The 20,872-nt window shown below is 39.1% G+C and overlaps 3 protein-coding genes across 4 annotated transcripts; 1 reads left to right on the forward strand and 2 right to left on the reverse strand.

Annotated features, from left to right (window-relative positions):
* Positions 1-2,420: 2,420 nt before the first annotated feature.
* LOC148842822 (pentatricopeptide repeat-containing protein At2g29760, chloroplastic-like) lies at positions 2,421-7,447 on the forward strand. 2 transcript variants are annotated; one of them, XM_088956412.1, is made up of 2 exons: positions 2,421-4,651; positions 6,255-7,447. In XM_088956412.1, coding segments are annotated over exons 1-2 (2,157 nt in total). In that variant the 5' UTR covers positions 2,421-2,495; the 3' UTR covers positions 6,256-7,447. The 2 variants fall into 2 exon arrangements, with proteins under 2 accessions (XP_088812538.1, XP_088812537.1); XM_088956411.1 differs by lacking the exon at positions 6,255-7,447 and having other exon boundaries at positions 2,421-4,760.
* On the reverse strand, positions 4,856-6,980 carry LOC148842823 (coleoptile phototropism protein 1-like). The gene is made up of 2 exons (XM_088956413.1): positions 6,249-6,980; positions 4,856-5,554 (listed from the first exon to the last, which is right to left on the reverse strand). The coding sequence occupies exons 1-2, from the start codon at positions 6,978-6,980 to the stop codon at positions 5,018-5,020; spliced, it is 1,269 nt and encodes a 422-aa protein (XP_088812539.1). The 3' UTR covers positions 4,856-5,017.
* A 4,908-nt stretch (positions 7,448-12,355) lies between the features above and the next one.
* LOC148842824 (plastidic ATP/ADP-transporter-like) lies at positions 12,356-18,164 on the reverse strand. The gene is made up of 5 exons (XM_088956416.1): positions 17,095-18,164; positions 15,427-15,681; positions 13,518-13,661; positions 13,077-13,424; positions 12,356-12,975 (listed from the first exon to the last, which is right to left on the reverse strand). Exons 1-5 carry the CDS (start codon positions 17,851-17,853, stop codon positions 12,586-12,588), a joined length of 1,896 nt encoding a protein of 631 aa, XP_088812542.1. The 5' UTR covers positions 17,854-18,164; the 3' UTR covers positions 12,356-12,585.
* Positions 18,165-20,872: the final 2,708 nt, after the last annotated feature.

Here is a 20,872-nt window from a genome sequence, read left to right on the forward strand (position 1 = left end):
CATTTGTATTAGTGCAAATAATACAGCTGGCAAAGCTCGGTCCAGATTTAGAGAAAGGGGGAAGGGAGGATAAGCTAGTGAAAAGGTCAATCAATGGAAGATCTTCTAGAATTCTGCAAACCCATTTATTTACTAAAATCCCTTTTGTGGAAGTGATTCTTGCCCTCTCATTGGGAATTGGGAGTTTCATGTATTTCTTCACCATCTTTGCTGTAGAACATTTGGGGTCCTTTAAAGTCTCTTCTCTTATCTACAAGGACAAGAAATGAATTACTGCTGCTTAATTTCCTGAACCAACTTCTACTTACTAAAATGAAAAACGATTTTTTTATTATACGGCTTTCAGGAACACTTTTAGAAGCTTTGCTGTTTACTTTGGTTTAGCTTGTGGAACTAAGGCTTCAGTAGAAAAGCTGTTCTTGAGTCGGCAGAATTGGCTAGAGAGTTGATGAACAAATAGAAAAGGAGACTCGTGTGCAGTTTTTGAATGATAGTTTGTGTTGATGTTGATTAGTGTCGAACTGTCGATGCATGTATTTGACTTCTTGGCATAGTGGTTTTCTTTTTTGCATTGAATCGGGTTTTGGTTCCCTAAAGTGGTGTTTCTATTGATGCTATGAATAGATTGTTATTAATGTTAGAAGCCAAGATTGATGTACTCTTTTGAAGAGAGAAAGTGAGCCGTCAGCTAAAACCGGCTTTTTTTGGGGGGATTTTTTATGTTTCTGTTTTGTTTTTTTACTTTTTTTTTTTCCTCTCTTCTAGAGAAATGAAGGGAAGAGAATGGGTTAAAGTTTAAGTTGGTGGATTCCAACCAGTTGAAATCATCAAGAAAATAAATCCAGTGGGTGTTTGGAAAGGAAGTATTTCATTTAAATGAGCTCCTTGGGCCTGACTGGACCCAAATGCCCAGTCTCTGCCAAACTCTAGTCCTATCCAATGGATCTATAAAGCCCAATTGGCCTCTTATTGCTCTAATTTTTTCTTCAAAGGCATCCCATCAACCATTCCAGCCTTTGGTGCCCATGTCCTGCACGCTTTTGACTTGGTTCAGCCAATTATGCGTCCAATAAGAAAGTGCTTAGACTCAAATTTAAGCTTAGGTTCTGGCGCCGAGCAAAAGAATTAAGGGGTTTTTATAGTTCACTCCACCTCAGAAATCTGACCCCGTCCCATGAATTAATGAGATAATTCAAGTTTCTCGTAATTGATTGGACCGGCCATCATGTCCTTGTCTTTTCTTGACCCATTTCTTAGACCATTTAGCAGTTTTAGATAGGGATGGCAATGGAGCGGTATGGGGAGGATTTTCTAAATTTTAGATCCTACCCTATACCTTCGAACCTGTAGCCCTCTCCAAAATCTGTAGCAGGTTGGATTTTCAAAATCTAAACCCTTCTCAACCCTATTCTTTCTGTATTTGAGGGTGAGATGGATCGGATTGGTGGGTTGGGTCTACAACCCACATTTAATTTCCTTATTTCTTTTCATATATAAATAATAAACAAGTAAAATACTATGAACAAATATCAAAAATTCCATCTATTTGATTAAACATATAAAAACACATAAATTATCAATTACCCTTTACATAAAAATCTATGACACTGAAAAGACATGATATCCAAAGAATTTTGACCAATGAAAATCCACCCATAAGTTTTAATAAACACCACATGATTGGTTAACACGTTTATGATACCAATTGACTTATCACACATTTTTCAGATATCATGTCTTTCTGGTTTCATAGTCGAAATATGGACCAAAACACTAGATAATGAATACATCATTGAACATGAATTTGAATTAAGGCAAGAAGTTGGGCATGCATCAATTCTTACAGTCTCACTTCATTGGCACTTAGGGGTGGATTCAAATTGAGTCGAGCTGAATATCTAGCTATTTGAGCTTGGCTTGCCAATAAATCACCAGGCTCGAGTTCGATTCGAGCTGAAAACTTGAGCTCAAATTCGGCTCTAATCAAAAGCTTGTAAGTTCAAATTTAACTCAGCTCAAGCTCGAATGTGAGACAAACAATTTATAAAATAAAAAAAATACATGTAAACTTTTATAATATATACGTATGTATATGTATGTATATGTGTGTAAAAACTCGATTAAACTCACGAGCCTCAAGAGCCGACTCAAACTCAACTTACACCAAGCCAAACTGAAGTTTACTGAGCTCGAATAGTTATTGAAATCGTGTGGGCTCGTTCTCTTGCCAGCCAGCCCACTCAGACTTATAGAAATAAACCGGGTTGGGTCAATGATGGACCCAGGTGGACTCTGTCTCCAATCCTATGAGGAAATTAGAATCAGTCGGAATTTATTTGGGTCTCAAACCAGGCCCTATATCAGGCGAGGTCTTTATCAATTCGGGACAGAGAGGACCCGGTCCGAACCCAACGGTTCCACCTTCCAAAATCCAAACTGCTATAATCTCGAAATTCGAACGAAGCGCTTCCAAGTAGAAATAAGTCTAAACGACCATGGCTGCTCCTCTCGTCTTCCAATACCAGAGACCATCTCCAGTTTATGAGAAAACCCGCTCAAGGAACTGCGCTGCCGCCGCTGCCATAGCCAGCGCCACCACCACCAGCAAAACCAGTAACCATAACAACTCGATTCTATCACACCCATGTCTTGTTCTTCTCGAGAAATGCTCCAACATGTGGGAGCTCAAACAAATCCACGCCCAAATGATCAGAACTGGTCTCATCTTCCACATCTTCTATGCGAGCAAAATCGTTTCATTCTGTGCTCTAGATGATTCTGGAAGTCTCCATTATGCTCGTCTCGTCTTCTCCCAAATCTCCAATCCCACCCCATTCATCTGCAACTCCATAATTAGAGGTTACACTAATAAAAACTTTCCCCACCAAGCCATTCTCTTCTATCGAGAAATGATCGAGGAAGGTCTTCTCCCTGACAATTTCACGTTCCCCTCTTTGTTCAAATCCTGTGGTGATTTGAATGAGGGGAAGCAGTTGCATTGCTATTCTACCAAGTTTGGTTTTGCATCGGATTCTTATATTCAGAATACATTGATGCATATGTATTCAAATTGCAGAGATTTGGATTCGGCTCAACAGGTATTTGATAAAATGAGCGAGAGGAGTGTGGTTTCTTGGGCGACCATGATTGATGCTTATGCACAATGCGGTTGTCCTGTTGAAGCTCTTGAGCTTTTCCGTCGGATGGAATTTGAAAATGTGAAGCCTAATGGTGTTACTCTATTAAATGTTTTGGGTGCTTGTGCGAGAGCAAGAAATTTGGAAATGGCAAAATGGGTTCACAGGTATATGGAGGAGAATGAAATTGGGTTTAGTTTGGTCCTTACGGCCGCTCTTATGGATGTTTACTGCAAGTGTGGCAGTTTCTCCGAGGCCAGAGAATTGTTCGACAGAATGCCTGAGAGAAACCTCTATTGTTGGAATATCATGATCAATGGACACGTTGAGGACAGTGATTATGAAGAGGCATTGCTACTTTTTCGCGAAATGCAACTTAAGGGTGTAAAGCCTGATAAGGTGACTATGGTGAGCTTATTGATGGCATGTACACATCTAGGTGCTCTAGAGATCGGAAAATGGTTGCATGCCTATATTGAGAAGGAAAATATTGAAGTTGACACAGTTCTAGGGACGGCACTTGTAGACATGTATGCAAAGTGTGGGAGCATAGAGACTGCATCAAGAGTTTTTCATGAGTTGTCTCAGAAAGATGTTATGACTTGGACGGCCCTGATTTCTGGGTTTGCAATGTGTGGGAAAGGGGAGAAGGCTTTGGAGCTTTTCTACGAGATGCAAAATAGTGGGGTGAAACCTGATGCAGTCACCTTTATTGGTGTATTGGCCGCTTGTAGTCATGCAGGCCTTGTGGATGAAGGGCACTTGCAGTTTGATTCCATGTCTAGTGTTTATGGCATCCAGCCTAGTATTGAGCATTATGGATGTATGGTGGATATGTTGGGCCGAGCAGGTCACATAGATAAAGCAGAGAAGTTGATACAAGAAATGCCCATGCCACCAGATTATTTTGTGTTGGGAGGCCTTCTTGGTGCATGCAGACTTCATGGTAACCTTGAGGCTGCAGAAAGAGCGGCTCAAAAGCTTTTAGAACTTGACCCTGATAATGGAGGGACCTATGTGCTCTTATCCAATATATATAGCTCATTAAAAAAGTGGGACGACGCTAAAAGAATTAGGGAACTCATGGTAGAGAGGAACATTAAGAAGCCCCCGGGGTGCAGTCTGATAGAAGTAGATGGTGTTGTTCATGAATTCGTCAAAGGAGATGTGTCACACCCTCAATCCACAGAGATATATGAGATGCTGGAAGACATGTTATGCCGCTTGAAGGTAGCTGGATACATGCCCAACAAATCTGAAGTACTACTTGATATGGATGAAGAGGAAAAGGAAAATAACCTTAATCGCCATAGCGAGAAGCTAGCCATTTCCTTTGGGCTCATAAGCACAAGGCCTGGAATGTCTATCAGAATTGTGAAGAACCTCCGTGTTTGTAGTGACTGTCACTCTGCAACCAAGTTCATCTCCAAGGTTTACAATCGGGAGATAATTGTCCGAGACAGGAACCGCTTTCATCATTTTAGGGATGGATCGTGTTCATGCAAGGACTTCTGGTGATGTTCTTGATTTGGCACTCTATACATGTTTTTTCTTATAGATCTATAAATATTTCAACTTATATAGCATTCCTGTTGTATTAATTTATTGAACATCCATTGGGAGGGAGACCACCTCATCTACTTGCATACAATCTTCAACATATTGACTAATTAAGTCACCTCAATGTCAAGAAAGCTGGCCTGCTCTAACACTTTCCATAGCATAAACGGGATTATAATTGCAATTTAGTTTATCTATTTCATTGAGCAAATTACAGAGAGCAAAATATAGGAAACAAATAAACAAAGACAAACTAACCAACTAACATCAGCATAATTAGCAGGTTAGATTGAATGGTCTTTTTCCAAGCCGTCTGTCCTTCAAGACATGGATTTCCTCCACTTGGGAGGGGTTCTTCCTTGCACCAGTTTTGTCTTCATATCCATAGGTGTTTGACGCCCAAACCCGAGGTGTTCTCCCTCAGCCTCCTCAACCCTATCCCCCACACTGAGAGGTTTGAATAAAGGCCCTCCTAGCTTCCTCCATTTAAAGAAGCTCTTCTTCTTTTCCATAAGCCTATCTATCTGTGATTGCATGGAGTTGCATTGCCTTTGAAGCCTAAGAACATCCTCACGCAATCTCTTTATCTCACTCTGCTGAATTGTCATTTCGCGTTTTGACATACACCGCACTGGAGGCTCAGCCACAGGATTTGGACTTCGTGATTCACTAAGTGAACCACTCCAATCAAGCTGATTGTTGAGGTTGACATGTTTGGAGAAGAGCACTTGGATTACAGCCCGGACAGGCAAGCGCTCATTATGTGCAGCATGGAGTGATGCCTCTGCAGATAGTTTTCGGCTGTCAATTAATCCACAAAGACTCTTCCTTTCTTGCTTCGACAGGCCTGGGTGTGCCTGCAAATAGACATGAAATTCATGAGTTATACTAGGGTGACACTTCTATTATAAAGCTTCTATCTAATGTAATAAATCATCCAGATTTCTGAGGTAAATTCATGTTGCCACCCATTGGTTTGCCAAAGTTCACGTGTCATCTGCAAAAAAACAAAAAAAACAAAAAAACAATTTGGGCTACTCTTGTCATTCTTGCGTAGACATTGCCCTGGAGTACTATGGCTTCTTAGGGAATCTTATGCTGGTACAGAAAATAACCACTACCTCTTAATGACCCTAAAGATTCCCTACTTTTTCTTGAAAACAGTAGGAGCAACTTGTGAAGCTAATTATGGACAAGTTTTTTCCAAAGCAAGAACAGAGACTATACACAGAGGAAAGAAAATTGATGTAATATTCAACACCCAAAAATTAAAGGAAAGAAATAAAGAAATGTAATACTGTCCTTTTAAATTAATTAAACTATATTTGCTGGTTAAATATAAAAGAAAATGACTACAATGCCAAGACCAGCTTGTAAGTTGTCTTGGACCTGCTAGACTGAAAATATGAAGATGCGGCCATTTATAGCAATGTTATGCATTAGGTCTTGGCAATGGGGAGTTGGGACCTTACAATTTACTTGATTAGAGAATGAGAATCAAGTATTTATAGTTGGTTTTAGGTCCACTTTGTGAAATTATAAATTACTTACTTTCAGATAGGTGTCGACAGCTCGATACAACCCATCATCCATGGGACGGGCATGGCTGGGGAAAGCTCCAGCAAGAGCAACGAAGTGAGGCAATGTCAAATTGGCATCCAGAGAAGCTTCTGCAAGGTAGCTGTCAACGAGCTTCGCCACCTTGGATAAAGCAGCTCCACTCTTGGCCGTATGATCCAAATTGATGAACCTCTTAACCACCCGGAGAACGAGCTCAACATCTAGCAAGGTCCCACATGTGTGACTAAAGGCTGGAATCATGATCTCCTTGAGGGACGCTTGGTCAAGCTGGCATGCTATCCTTTTCTCAAGCTCGGCTCGATAAGCTGGTTCAACTCCGACCATGTTGCCTGTGCGGAGGAGTCGCAGCAGGAAATTGCATGGAACAGAGTTTTTGTCTGGTGGGAGAATTCCGACGAGAGTCTCGATGAAGAATCTTTTCTTCATCCATAAGGATGTGACACTCCCTGGCGATTCCTCCAAATGAGTGAGAACCCTGTTCACTGCATCGCCCGACAAATCAGGGAGCCACTTAGAAGCATGGTGGGCTATGATTGAACCGATGAGGTCTGGACGTACCCCTTTGGCCTTAATGCTAGACAGGGTCTTAACGAAGTAGTCCATATCCAAGATACACGCATCATCGAACCAGCATTCAGCTCCAAGTTGTATCGTCGGCTTACTGGTCATGGCATCAGAATCCGGTAACGTAAGCTTATTCATTCTGGTGGAGAGAGAGAGAGAGAGAGAGAGAGAGAGAGAACCCAGAGGACTAGAAGAAGATCCTTAAGGGCCTGACTCCTGAGTGGTCCTTCTGAAGGAACCCATATTACATTCTATACTATCAACAGGGTAGAAAAGGTAAGGTTCCAGAGAATACACACCATAGGCTCATAAGCCGAAATGACTGAAATATCCCATAAATCCACCACGTCATATGTCCTCTTGGCTGGGATGCTATTACAGAAAAACGAGGTGACCAATTTGGAATTTTACAATCAAAAGGTTTCTTTACCGTTGAAACTAGGAAGAATTGGATGAAAACAGAGTCTCCCGTTTCAAAGTCCCTGTCAATCTTGGTTATTGTTATAATGGAATTTTGTTCTCCATCACGTCCTTACAGTGAGTTATGTTGTCTCATTGCATGAGGTATATTTGCATTTAATGAGACACTTGTCCTCTCTCTCTCTCTCTCTCTCTATCTATCTATCTATCTATCTTGCTGTGATTGTGTATGGGCATGTGTTCATGACTTTTCCTTTGAATCCAAAATGTCCGGAAACCTGGAAACCTAATCGGCACCCGTGATGCTCAGTCAGTGTTTACTGTTTAGAGGAGTGCTAAGCCACTACTGGGTACTCTGCTCAATAAGTGCACATGTTTGATTTGTTCTAGTATTCCATCGAATCACAACATGCACAGATGATCCTGCTCATCTGAACAAGTTGAGCTAAACAATAGTTCATGGATCAGTTTTTGTAACCAATTCTCTGAACACTGGATTGAAGATTAATGAACATCTCCATGTCCAACAGAATTGGCCTACTCGCCAAATCATACTTTTGTATGCTAACTGTAATAAGCACATCCACGTGAACTTGAATTTGTCTTTTATACCTTGTTCATACAACTGGATGGTACAAAGTAGATTTGTTAACCTGGCTGCATGGCCATAACTTTTGAGATGTTGCAGAGTTCATCCCTCAGGATTTAGCCTGAGGTGAATGCATCAGTAATTGGTTGGTGAAGAGGAATCAGTTGGAATGATGATAGGGAGAATAAAGTCCCCAGACTGAAAATTATGATCCACTGAGATGTTTCAGTGGGACTGGGAGAGGATAAAGATGCAGGCATGCAGCAATTGGAATGGTAGCGAGCAGACTTGTTCATGGGCTGGGGTCGGGCTTAGCTTTTGCTTATTCTTGAGTGGGCCCATGAACAGGTCTAGTAGCGACTAGCGAGAGATCAAAATGGAGCAACCTGTGGTCCTGAAGCGATACTTAAGGTTGGTCAGAGCAGCATGGAAATCAATCAAGCTAGTTATTGATGAGGGATTTACAAATATTTGGCAGAAAGGAGACTCCAAAAGAACAACAATTTAACAATTGGGTACTCTACTGGTTGGGGCAATCCAGACACCAGAGTCCAGACTGCCTTTCAGAGCCTCACACATTCATATCTCATGGAACATCAGATTAGCTGATAACTGAACGCGATTGCTGTAAAGCCAATGAATATGGCAACCAAAGTCGAAATCGAATAGCTAAAGTAGATATTGTTATTGTTTTTCTTCTTCCTGAGAAATATGAAGAAAAAAAATAAAAAAGAATCGCCATGAGTGATAAAAGGCCTATAATAACCAGGCCCAAGATATATCCGACCCACGGACCAGAGTACAGAGTACTGTGCAGTGCTCTCTTTCAATCTTCAAAGTTCAAAGCATGAGTACAAACAATGTGGTTACTGGCTACAATTTCCGATGAGCTGCTGAAGCAAATTTTTGTCCAAGCATTGAGCTGAGACTAGAATTAATGCGCTTCATAAAAAAGCTTTGGCCTTTGTGTTCCAAGTCTTTTTCTCGTGTTTGGAACATTCTGGTCTAGTGGTCCCAAGTGCAAGTGGACCCAGCATCTATTGCAACAAGTGAGTAATAAGCCCATATAGAATGTTCCAAATCTTTGGCCCATGATGCACTTTCTGGGTTGTACCCCTATCCCAATCCCACACAAGCCAAGCCACTGGGTGGGTATGGTCGGTGTTGTTATGTCATTGCAACGGTGATACCAAAAGTATAGAATTTGTGAAAGACATGCGTATGATAAGCCATTTTAGCCAATTGTCGGTGAGTCTTGGGAGGGGTGGATCCCACGTGGACCTAACTTTGGGCATGGCATGTTGTTGTTAAATGCAAAGTTTTGAAAATCGGACTGGGCTGGATAGTCGGACTGATTGACCCAGGAATTGTTCAGGCAGTTGATTATGTTTTACCCTAAAATCGTTCTTGGGCCAAAAATTATTGGCTTAATCAGCGACCTGCTGATCTGGTGGTCGAACCGTCGATTCATCAATCCAGCCAACAGTTTTCTTTTTATTTTTTAAATCGGAATGGACTCTGCCCATTCGAACTGAACAGTCAAATTATTGATTAAAAAACCGGTGGTCAAAGCAGTTTTGGTTCCGAATCGGATCAATTTTTAAAACATTGGTTAAAGGAACATTGATAATAATTGAAGTTGCTAAACTGAAAGACTTGTTGCTTAATTTATTTTCAAGGGTACAATGATCCATTCAACTTTGGATTCAGTCGCTAAATAACCCACGACTTCATTAAAAATTTATTTTCAAGACTTATTGCTTTTCAGTTTAACATCTGAAACCATTATCAAACAGCCCCAGTTAAATCTACATTTTTAAGTTTATCAGACTGACATTTTATCTTTCCACCAACCAATGACCCCTATGAGTATGAGCCAATGAATGACCCAGTAATTCACTTGGTAACTCAGCACCTTGAAGGCATGGGATTCAAACCTGCACAAGTGTAGGTTCTCTACAAGATTAATACCAATGGGCAATGGGTTTTATATGCATCCCTGGTATTAGACCTGTTTATGGGCCTAACTTTACATTGTATTCAAATTTTGGCAAAAGCAAGTCCAAGTCCGGCCCATAAACAGGTCTATTTATATTAGGTCTGGATCTGCCAACCACAAGCCCCTAGAATCATACATCAAGAACGTATCTTGTATTTTATATTATCATTCATGGAAAGATATCTTGGACCTGCAACTGTAATTTCTTGTGGCCAGCATTCCCGAACTCATTACCATTAACCCAAGGACCAAAGCAGCATCTTAAAAGCTAAGAATAAAGAAAAGAAAAAGGAAAAGAAAAAGAAAAGGAAAAGGCAATGGTCTTTACACCAATTGCCAGAGTTCGGATCTCCTGCCCACGAGAACCCTGCCCATGTCTACCCACAACTATTACCCCCCATGAATTGGGAACATCTCCCCCTGCATAATACTATGCAGAGGAAGAGATATTCTCCATACGTGACTGCAATAAACATGGGAATGGTTCTCGTGGGCAGGAGATCCGGACTCCCCAATTGCCCATACATGAAAAGGAAGTGGATAAAAAGAACTCCCACTCCCTGTCATTACCATATGTAAAGTTATATTTATTTATTTTTTTCCTTTTTTTAGAAAAAATAAAGTGAAAGATATTTGGACCACCACAACATCAAATAGATAGCCTTTTTTAAGCCTCACAGAGTCATCTTCTGGAATAGATTGATTTTCTGTTGCTTGTGAAGAATAACTGTAGAATTATAATGCATTGATCGATGGCAGTGAGCCATTGATGAGATTGATATGATACAGGATTCGAGAAATGATTCAAGGTTACATTTGGTTTTATATAAAATAAGAGAAAAACAGAAAGTTGAGTTTCTACCCCAGAAAAAAAAAGGGGGGGTTGAGAAAGGAAATTTGTGTTTAAAAATAGATTCCTGACCAACTTCCTCTCATTGATTGTAAGCCTCACCTTTCGGTCATTAATTATTTTATCTTATCTTTATATTGTGACTTAACACCAATGAATGATTTTCAGACCCACAAGAAAAACTCTTTTTATCGGACGAATTTAAATAGTGTGATTTTAATATATTCGTATCAGCATTTAGAACTCTATGATTTGTCCAAATTCAAAAAAGACAAAAAAAAAAAAAAAAAACTGATTTCTGTGAAAAAACAAAATTAAATCAAATCGCCACAAATGGATTATAGTCTTCCGATTGCATCTCTTTCTTTGGGATGAACACAGTGGAACAAAAAACTTAAAGACTGCCTTTTTTTATTTTTGGTAAATAGGATACATCGAAAACCAAAATGAAATCATTTCATCTCAAATGGACTAATATTCTCCTTCTGTCTCTTTCTTTGGGATGAATAAGAAAAAAAAAATCTAGACTGTTTTATAATCAAATATCACAGTGACCATATAACCATAATTCGGTTGCAAACTTGCAATTGCAGCTCCGTTTAAGATGCCAAAGTAAACTTGTGAGGCTGGTTAATTTGTAGTCTGTAGAGGCCTTTGAAACCTTGAAGTTGAACTGGGGTTATTCCAATGTCTCTCCAACAGTTGCTTTCTTATCCCAAATACCATAAATAGGAGCATCCAGGAGATCAAGTCAAGAAATGTAGGGGGCAAACTATCCCATTTCACTTCAATACTCGGAAGAATTGCTAATAAGGCTTCCCATTGCCCATTTCACTTAATCTAGAAAAAAAGCACTTTCATCATTCTTTTTATTTATGTAGTAACAAAATATTACACCCCAACTTTCTAAAATGCCTTTTATCACAAAATAAGTGTAGAAGCAAAGTAAAACCTTATATTTTGTGTTATTTTTTATGTATTTAAGTTGTACATACTGAGCCCTAAGTAGGAGTATCATATCAATACATCATCAGACAATGCATTTCTTTCTAAGGGGGGGATTTTGGGCTCACCATTTGGCAAATAAAACCAAAAAAAAAAAAAAAGAATCCAGGAATACTTTGGTTTTGGTTCTACATAATATACTTACCTTGATGTAATATCTGCAGTTCAAGGATAACTTGTGTTATGCCTAACCATGTTTCCCTACCAAAGCAAAATCTAGGGATAATTTGGTTTTGGGACTCTCTTCCATCCTTGGTGAAGAATGAATACCCTCTTCCATCTAGAGTTCCAACTTCTAAGGATAATTTACACTGCAGCTCTCTTGCAAGTTCACACGGCCCGAGGCCACAGTTGATAAAATTGTTTCCCAAACGGTGTATATGCTGGCTTGTAGTGCTCCAAATTTTGTGGCCGTGTAGGTTACTAGGCTAATCCTTGATACATGTTTTCATGGTTAGAGATTACAACTCAAACCAAAACCACAGGAACACAGACAGAGCAAGAAGTCCAAAACGGTTTTATGATAGGAAACAGCCCTTGTGTGCTTGGGCAATATGTAGACCAAGTTCTCGACATGCAAAAGCTTAGTCAGTGAATGTACACTAGTACATTTTTCCAAGTTAGAATGGTTTAAAGCATGATATCTGACATTTATAACACCCAATGCAAACAAAAAAAATTGTATACCTGCTTCAATAGATATTCAGTTTATTTCCTACCAAAAAGGGAATTAAAATAATCAGTTGCATATCTGATTGAGATCTGATTATTTCATCCATAAAATTAAGGTTCTAATCCTACCAATGAATCTAATCTAAGAATATATCCCACTATCCCTGCATTTTTTTTTTTTTGTAAGAGACGAAATGATTGAAGAAATTTATTGGATGCTGCGGGGTGTAGAAGAGCCAGATGAACTAGTGGAAGCATCCCCTGTTGCCTGATCAAGTGCTGATCCACTTGCCAGTGGTCCATTTCCAACTCCGGCCTGCCCATTAGTTCCCTCCTTAGCAACTACTGGTATCTTAAGTGCTTCTCTCTTCTCCATCTCCTTCTCAAGTTCTTCCTCCTTGCGCAAGGCATTAAACTGGGTGTCCAAAGAATTTGCTGCAGCTAACCACGCAAAAACAATCACCAACAATATTCCCCCAAGGTAGGGAGTTGAATTCGCAAGTGACCCAAATGTCAATATCATGAACTGCTGGATCAAGGCGCCTCCCGACTTCCCCAATGGGTTGCAGACAACATCAATGGCTGCCTTCCCTTTTACCTGTGAACATGCAAATAACGTACCAAGTTAACAATGAGAAAATATAAAATATAAAGGAAACGTAAAAGCAAGGAAGAGACATGAATTTTCAATCCCCAGACCTTGGTATCTTCATCCAAAGGGATGTAAGCCATTTCTTTGCAAGGATCAAATAAACTGTATTTTGCACTCTTACTGAAAATGTTTTGCATAGCACCCACATATACAGCTGCAAGTAGAGGAGTCATCCCAAGCTTCCCCATTGCAGGGAGAAGTGGATCCCCAAACAGAATCAAAGAGAAGAAGCCAACTCCTGTGAGAAGCAAAACTGTTGGTGTAATCCTGGCAGCAACTCCCCACCCGTATTTGTCAAATATCCATTGGCTTAGCAACATCATTGTGAAGGTTGCCACCCCAGTGGCAGTTGAGAAGTCACCCATGAAGGATGAATATTCATTTGGGCTAGGAAACTGCACAGTTTGAGGAAAATTAGTGGTAAGAGATGGATGCAACTGCCTGGAATATAGGCAGAAAAAGAAGCGTTTGAAGCAAAGTTCACCTACCTGAGCCTTGAGTTTTGACTTCCATGTAACCTCCACAAGGTTGATGCTAATACCATAAGCAACAACCAATGTAGCTAGATCCCTGACGTATCTAGAGGATACTAAGAATTTCAAGCTTTCCATTGTGCCCATTTGGGGCTTTTCCTGCCAAGGAAACAAATTGGGTTGTTAAGAAAGATTATGCAAGAATACTAACCACCTGCTTGAGTACACTGTAACAAATACCTATGCTGCAATACTCGGTCTTAAAAATATCAGACACAATTTGGAGTCGGATGAAATGACTGAGATGATACAATACAAGATCCCCAGGTTTGAAATATTACATGATATATCATCAGGCATCAAGACCATTGACCTCCAGAAACTCGCCCAAGTTTCCCATCCTCTATGTTTATAATTATAGGACATGAATCATAGCTGCGGTATACTATATTACTATTAGCAATTATTAGGTTGTTTTTATTGATGATGATAGGAAAAAAGAGGATGAGGAAGTCATCTTCCAGTTGGGTTGTTCAGGAAAAAGTCTAAACAACCCAGAAATCTACCATATGACAAGGTGGTTGAGTGCCCAAAATGGCCCCATGTGTAATTCTCCTCTATTCATGGAAAACTAGTTAAAAACCATTACATGCATCCAGGAAATCCTCTACTAAAAAGAAGCATCAACAACAACAACAACAACAGCAGAGAGTTAATGTCACTCCATGAAAAACACCAAGAAATGCAGGATGTTGGGATACGGTTAGTGTTGCATGGACTCTCCTAAGTAGATTAAGTGCCCATGTCAGACAAGCATCAGATTCCTATATTCCAGTCTTGCTTATTTGATAAATGAATAGCTAATATACGCAATGAATGCCCTTTTTTATAGAAACCACCATTAAGTAACAAAGATAAAGTTCCAGACCATTTTTTAAGGATATGTAATGTTAAAATTTGAAAAAAAAAACACTATTTTAATAGTTTTTGCTTTTCCCATAGGCATGCCCATGAGTCCTTTTTAAGGAACCAGACTCCTGAGCATGCATCAGATTCTGATTCCTGTCTTCTCATCCATGTAAACTGGGTGCATGTCAGATAGGGTAGGTCATGTGGGCAGCACCCCCCTACAAGACCCCACCTAGAAAAATTCCTGCTACCATACCTACTTGTTCATCGGCTTGGGGATCATTAGGATCCAATTTCCGAAATCTTTGCATATTATACCTTTATTCTGAAAATCTTGATTCTGTAATAAAAGATCATGCTTGCTGTTTTGACAAATCAAGCTCTGGATTAGGGGTGATCATTGTAGCCCAACCCGGAAGCTAGGAAACTTCTGGCTGGACCCAATAAACATATTATATCATATTTTATATATGGTTACCAATAAAAAACGTATTATATTATATAATAATATAAATTGTATACATATATTATGCCATATAATATAAAATATTACATATATTGAATCTATATTTTAAAGTTGTATACTTCTGGCTGGGCCTGGAAGCCCAGCCAGGGCTCACTCTTGATACCGTTTAATATGGATTTTACAGATCATGGCGGGCTGGATGTGCCAACAGAAAAAAAAAATGGAACCACACTTTTCCCATGTCACCCTCTTTATATCTTGCAAGCTAACACAAAATGTCCATATCCCATCCCACAAGAAGGGAGGAACCATCTTTTGTTCTAAGGGGGAAGTGCAAACTACTGCAATAAATGTGGGATTGAGTGAACAAGGGCCTATTACATGTGGCTAATCCAGATCCTGTTCATGTCAGATCATGTGCAAGAAAGCAAATCCATATCTGTAGACTTCAGACCTTGAATTGTCTGGAAAGATTGCATTTCATATGATAAAGAAAACCACAGCAAACAGATACACAGAAAGCACCAACACTTAATGTTCAAGGCTTACCTTCTTCTTCTTACTACGGGTGGGAAGAGGAACAAAAGCATTCACCCACCAGTAAAGAGCACAGATTGCAAGCCCCATTATCACCACAATGCTCATCATTCCTCTGAGGGAAATGGCCCAACCATCAACTCCAGGGCCCAAGCTCTGTCTCAGCCTGGAGAAGAACTTAACTGTTCGACCAGAGAACACAAGGGCAACATTGGCTCCAAGACCAAACAATGGGTAGAACCTTTTGGCTTCTTCAACAGTAGTTATCTGCACCAAAAAGCAAGAAAAGACATCAGTGGCAACTCCACCAAACTTCAGATATGAACCAGGAAACTAAATTAAGGAAAATACAGAAGCATTCTCGCACAAAAAAGAATTGTATGTTGCAATGATACTTATAATACTTGGGACATATAGGCATGACTTGAAAATGACATAAATGCATCTCCAAGGTCATCCAAATACATGGTGAAATAGTAATACACACACAACCATTAAAGGGAAGTTATCACTCATAATGGTGAATTCATTCAGAAATACAACTCACTCAAAGAGCGAAAAGTTCAGTTAAAAAAAAAATATCAGTGCAAGATCAGAAATCTTATAAGAAATACATATTCATGAGCCAAATTTCAGCCCATAAATTTTTGTCAAATGTGCATAATAAACTCTTTTGCAGATTTTTCTTTTCAATTCTTTTTTGGGGGTGAAAGAAGTGCAAGGTCATGTATAGCAGCTGGCATGTAGCCAATCCATAGAGTCCCCTATGTGGTGTATGGCTTGGACAAACCACATTATCCATCTACATGGCAGAAGACGGAAGGGTGTATAGGGAAAAAGCTAAGTAGAAAACCTTTCATTTTTATTTGTGAGAGAGGAAGCTGCCACCCAGCCACCCCCAGCAAAGAAAAAGAAGAAACCCTTTGAAGTCATCTGGATATGAACCTACAAAACCAAGCTGCAAAAAGAAGCGCTTAAGTAACAATTATTCTTTCATAGGAACTGATTACTATTAGAGCCTCTGGTTCTTGGCCTAGACATTAGTAAGTTAAAATCTTCCTAATATACACTAAAAACTAACTTCATATGGCAATCTTCAGCACTGGTAAGAATTTAACAAAAATCTCTGGTAACAAAGAAACCATCAAAATCCACAGGACAAATAATTAAAAAGGAACCAATTCTATATTAAGAACTTCGAATAATTGATTCCCCATTTTAGCTTTGCTCCAATGAAACACCAAGGGTACAAAACATTACATTAAAATTATGAAAAGAACTCATTGACATCCAATCTATAAAGCGGGATACTCGTCTCAACATGAATAACAAAAAGGCACCAAAGATGGCTGAGAGTGAAGAATCTAAAACACAAATAATCCTGTCAACAAGGTCCCAATAACAAACACAAAACCACATCAAATAATCAATCAAAACCTTACCATCAACCCTTTGAGCACTCTAACATGGAACCAAAAATTATAAACGATAACGATTTAAAAGAAGCCCTATTTAGAAGCTAAATGCGTCCAAAACAGAGAAGGATGTAGCAGAATCCCCTAAGCAATCAGATAGAATCAAAGATTCAGTTTTAACTCCTCCCCCCCCCCCCCCTAAAAAAAAAAAAAAAAAACAGAAGACATTCGACGGAAAGTTAGAGCTAGAGGATAAGTATGTCACCTGATTGGCAAACCCCCAGAACAGAACCGATATCACTACACTACCCCATAACTCAGCCATGACATAGAACAAACAGAAACTCCAGATTCTAAGAATTGCAACCGGGCCAAGGAAGCTCGGTCCAAGCGCCGCCAAAAGCTTATCCGCAAGTGCTGTGGGATGGAAGACATTGCTAAGGGGGTATAGAACAAACCCAAATGCCCCGAAGAAAGCAATGAAGGGAACAATGATAGTATAGAAGAGAGCCTGCTTTGACAAAACATTAGCGAGCTTGGTGTACAAGAGCATAAATCCAACGGCCATTGGCAAGTTCACCCAAGTCTTCAGAAATGGAATAATCTCTGCACTGCTGCCTTTAGCAGTCACAACCAAGACATCTTTCGTGTCTCTCAGAATTGTATAGTTAAAGAGGATACAGAAGAACATCAACCCAAGTGGGATAATTTTCTTAAGGGTTACGAGCTCAATACCCAAAAACTTGGGCTGCTCCACTTCACCAATCAGTGGCTGCCCATCTGCAGCAGCTGCAGCTTCTGCCCTGTAAATCTGCCAGCCCCTTCCCTTCTTATATAAGCCATGAGTTTTTGACACAAACCCATGAAATTTTTGGAACCCATCAACAGACAGAGAAAACCCACCAAGAGCTCTATCGTTTCTGGCATTCAACCGCCGTTTGAGACACTGTGGTGAGCCTAAAAATCTGGTTTTGGGATTTGAGGGCAGGGAAAAAAGCCCTTTTGTCTGCAGAACAGCTTCCATGACTAGCAAGTCCCTTAAGAACCCAAAATAGAAAGCCTTCAACAGGAGAGCATGGGGAGATAACAAAAGAACTCGAGATAGAGATTAGATGATGGAGAAGATATAGATTCTCGGGGAAGGCACAGTCAGGCAAAACATAGCTTTAATAGCAGAAACCATGGAGATACCATGCACGATAAAGGAAAAAAGATTAAGAAATGTCTGTCACTTAAAGAAGGATTTATTAACACTTGAAAACAGAACAGTTCATTAAATTTTCTGATTATCACCTTAAAACTATCCAATAACCAGGAATTATGCTCGGATTACCACGCACAGGTGGATGCATTTCCTTACAAGAGAAACGTTAGCATGAAACGGTCAAGCGACGGAAAAGGCTTCAAAAGCAGACAGAGTCTCCGTTAAGGCTGTAATGTCGGATTTGGATCAGTTTCAGATACAGCCGAATCCGACTTGATTATTGAACTATCAAAATACATAAAGATGTATTTAAATATAAAATACTATATATAATATCTATATATATATATATATATATATATATATATATTATTATTAATCCAATTTGGATTATATACATTATTAATATCTATTAATCTATATCTATATCTATTATTATATTACAATTAATCCAATTTGGATTTTTATCACAAAACGGATGCAGGCTTTAATATCCAATCCGAATAAATCGGATTGTAGGAGTCCTTGCGGCCGAGTCTCCGTGACCGTCTACCTGACTATCTCTGGTTCCGCGCTCAATGGAACAAGTAATACCCTGCTTCAATTGACTGAAATGCCCTTGAGATATTTTGGTACCGACCTTTCTCTTCTTTCGGTTTTTTTTAATTTTTTTCGTATTTTCTCTTTTTTTAGTTTTTTTTTTTTTTTTTTTTGAAAGGTTTCTCTTTTTTTAGTTAGTGTTCATGAGACGACAGTGATATCCGGGGTAAGAATTTGGCCTTTTTAGTTGTGCCCAAAATATCTAGTCCCAACGTAAAAGGCACCTGATCACATAGCCACGTGCAAATGAGCTATCAACCATCGGATTAGAATAAACATTGAGTCCATGAATGATGTTGCCTTGCCGGGTAGGAAATAGGAATTTAATGCATGGGGACAGTGGATTTGGGTTTCGGTGAAATTAAAGTTGGGTATTTTACCCATGGGTCAAATCTGCTCCATTCAATCGGTCATGATCCATCGCCTCGACAGATAGAATAAAATAACACCTCATGAGGGCTCTCCGGTCCCAGATGTGATTTGTGTAGGACATCCAACGATCCCTACCAGTGGGGCATGGAATGGATCAGATTTACCCAAAATCCATACCGGATCATAAATGCCCATTTTATAACAGAATCAGGAATTCAGGATCAGGTCAAAACCTGAACCAGATATAGATTCCATGATATATGCATGCACATTCCTTTTACAAAATGAAATCTGACAATAATTTTTCATGGGGAAGCGGTTTTAAATTTGACTGGACGTGCTTCCGATCCGACCCATTTCATTCCCTAATGGATTGTATTTGTGCATTTGTTCTGTCTTCTAGGCCTGACCACCAGTGCGTATGCAAGCAAGAATATGCTAGATGCTTTATTCCAGTACACACGTATCATTCACTCGTCTTAATCACAAAATGACAAAAGCTAAATACCCTGAACCTCAACCTTATGCATCTGGGTGTCAACGCACACTAATTCAAATAAACACTTATGTGCATATGAAAAAAAACAAAGCCAAATAAGTGCTTATTTTAGAAAATAAGTCTGTTTTGAGGAATCTATATTTTTTATTTATTCTTAAATGATTTTTCGAGAAATTTCTTTTATTATATTCTTGTTCATCTTAGCCTAATGAGTAATTTTAAATTTTAGAACAAAAAACGTATCCTACCTTTATTTGAAAAAAACGCATTTTTTACCACTTATTTATCCAATAAAGATTCCAAAACAAGGGCTTAAGAAGGTTTAACTTTTAACCCAAACATTGAAAAAAGAAAACCACCTTTGATAATCCCTTCCCTAAACAGCTGAGCCATTCTTACCCATCTTCATGTCTGCTCCATCAAATGGCTAGAAACACAAATATTTACTTCATTCAATGTTTCATCTAATAAAATATAAGTTCAGCTGCTATCGTGTACATAGGAATTATGTGTGTCAAATGGGTATATAATATAATTAAGCCAAATTGGCATATCCACGGATAAACAAAATTTGTAAAACAATAGGGATATAAAGTATTACAGACATCCAGTCAATTTGCAGATGTAGATATTTAATTGAAAGCATGCTCACCTTGGTTATGCACACTATTCATATTCACGCGCCCACAGTATTTAGATAAATTAAGCTTTTTTACTTGGTACTAGTTCTGTGTACACAAGCCAGCATTGGAAACCTAATTTGTCTAAATGATAGATGTCATCTTTACTACTTAATTTACTTACAAAAAACATGTAGAAGGACACACTTACCATGAAGCACGTAGGGGGATTATAGATGTCAGTCATTTTTTTTTAATAATTTAATAAAATAAAACTCATTATATTTATTGCTTAAAAAATTCATAGAAAATAGCAAGGGCAAATTAACTTTAAAAAAAAAAAAAGTAGCAACTAGCAAGACGAATATCCCACGTGTTCTCATCCACGTGCCATCTTCTCTTGGCATCCCCAAATAACCATCAGTCACCATGCCCCACAAAACACGAATTATCAAAGCCAAAATGAGTGGTGGCCTAAGAGTTACTTAGCTCTTTTAATTATAACCGAGAATTAATGCTTAAATTTAGAATCTGATGGTTTGGATTTTATTATTTTCCTCTCTCTCTCATTGGATGCGGACCGAGATGAGGAACGGGATTACTCCTCACACAGGGGCGTCCGGATGTGCATCCAGAACATCTCCCACCCATAAATAATAATTTATAACTACGAGAAATGTTATAAATGTATGGTGTAAGGTCGGTGTGAGATGCAGATCAATAACAATAAGACTGTGGTTGCTGAATG

Source organism: Nelumbo lutea, chromosome 8, assembly GCF_056320005.1.
Source record: "Nelumbo lutea isolate HS-2025 chromosome 8, American lotus-T2T, whole genome shotgun sequence".
Classification (NCBI taxonomy): domain Eukaryota; kingdom Viridiplantae; phylum Streptophyta; class Magnoliopsida; order Proteales; family Nelumbonaceae; genus Nelumbo; species Nelumbo lutea.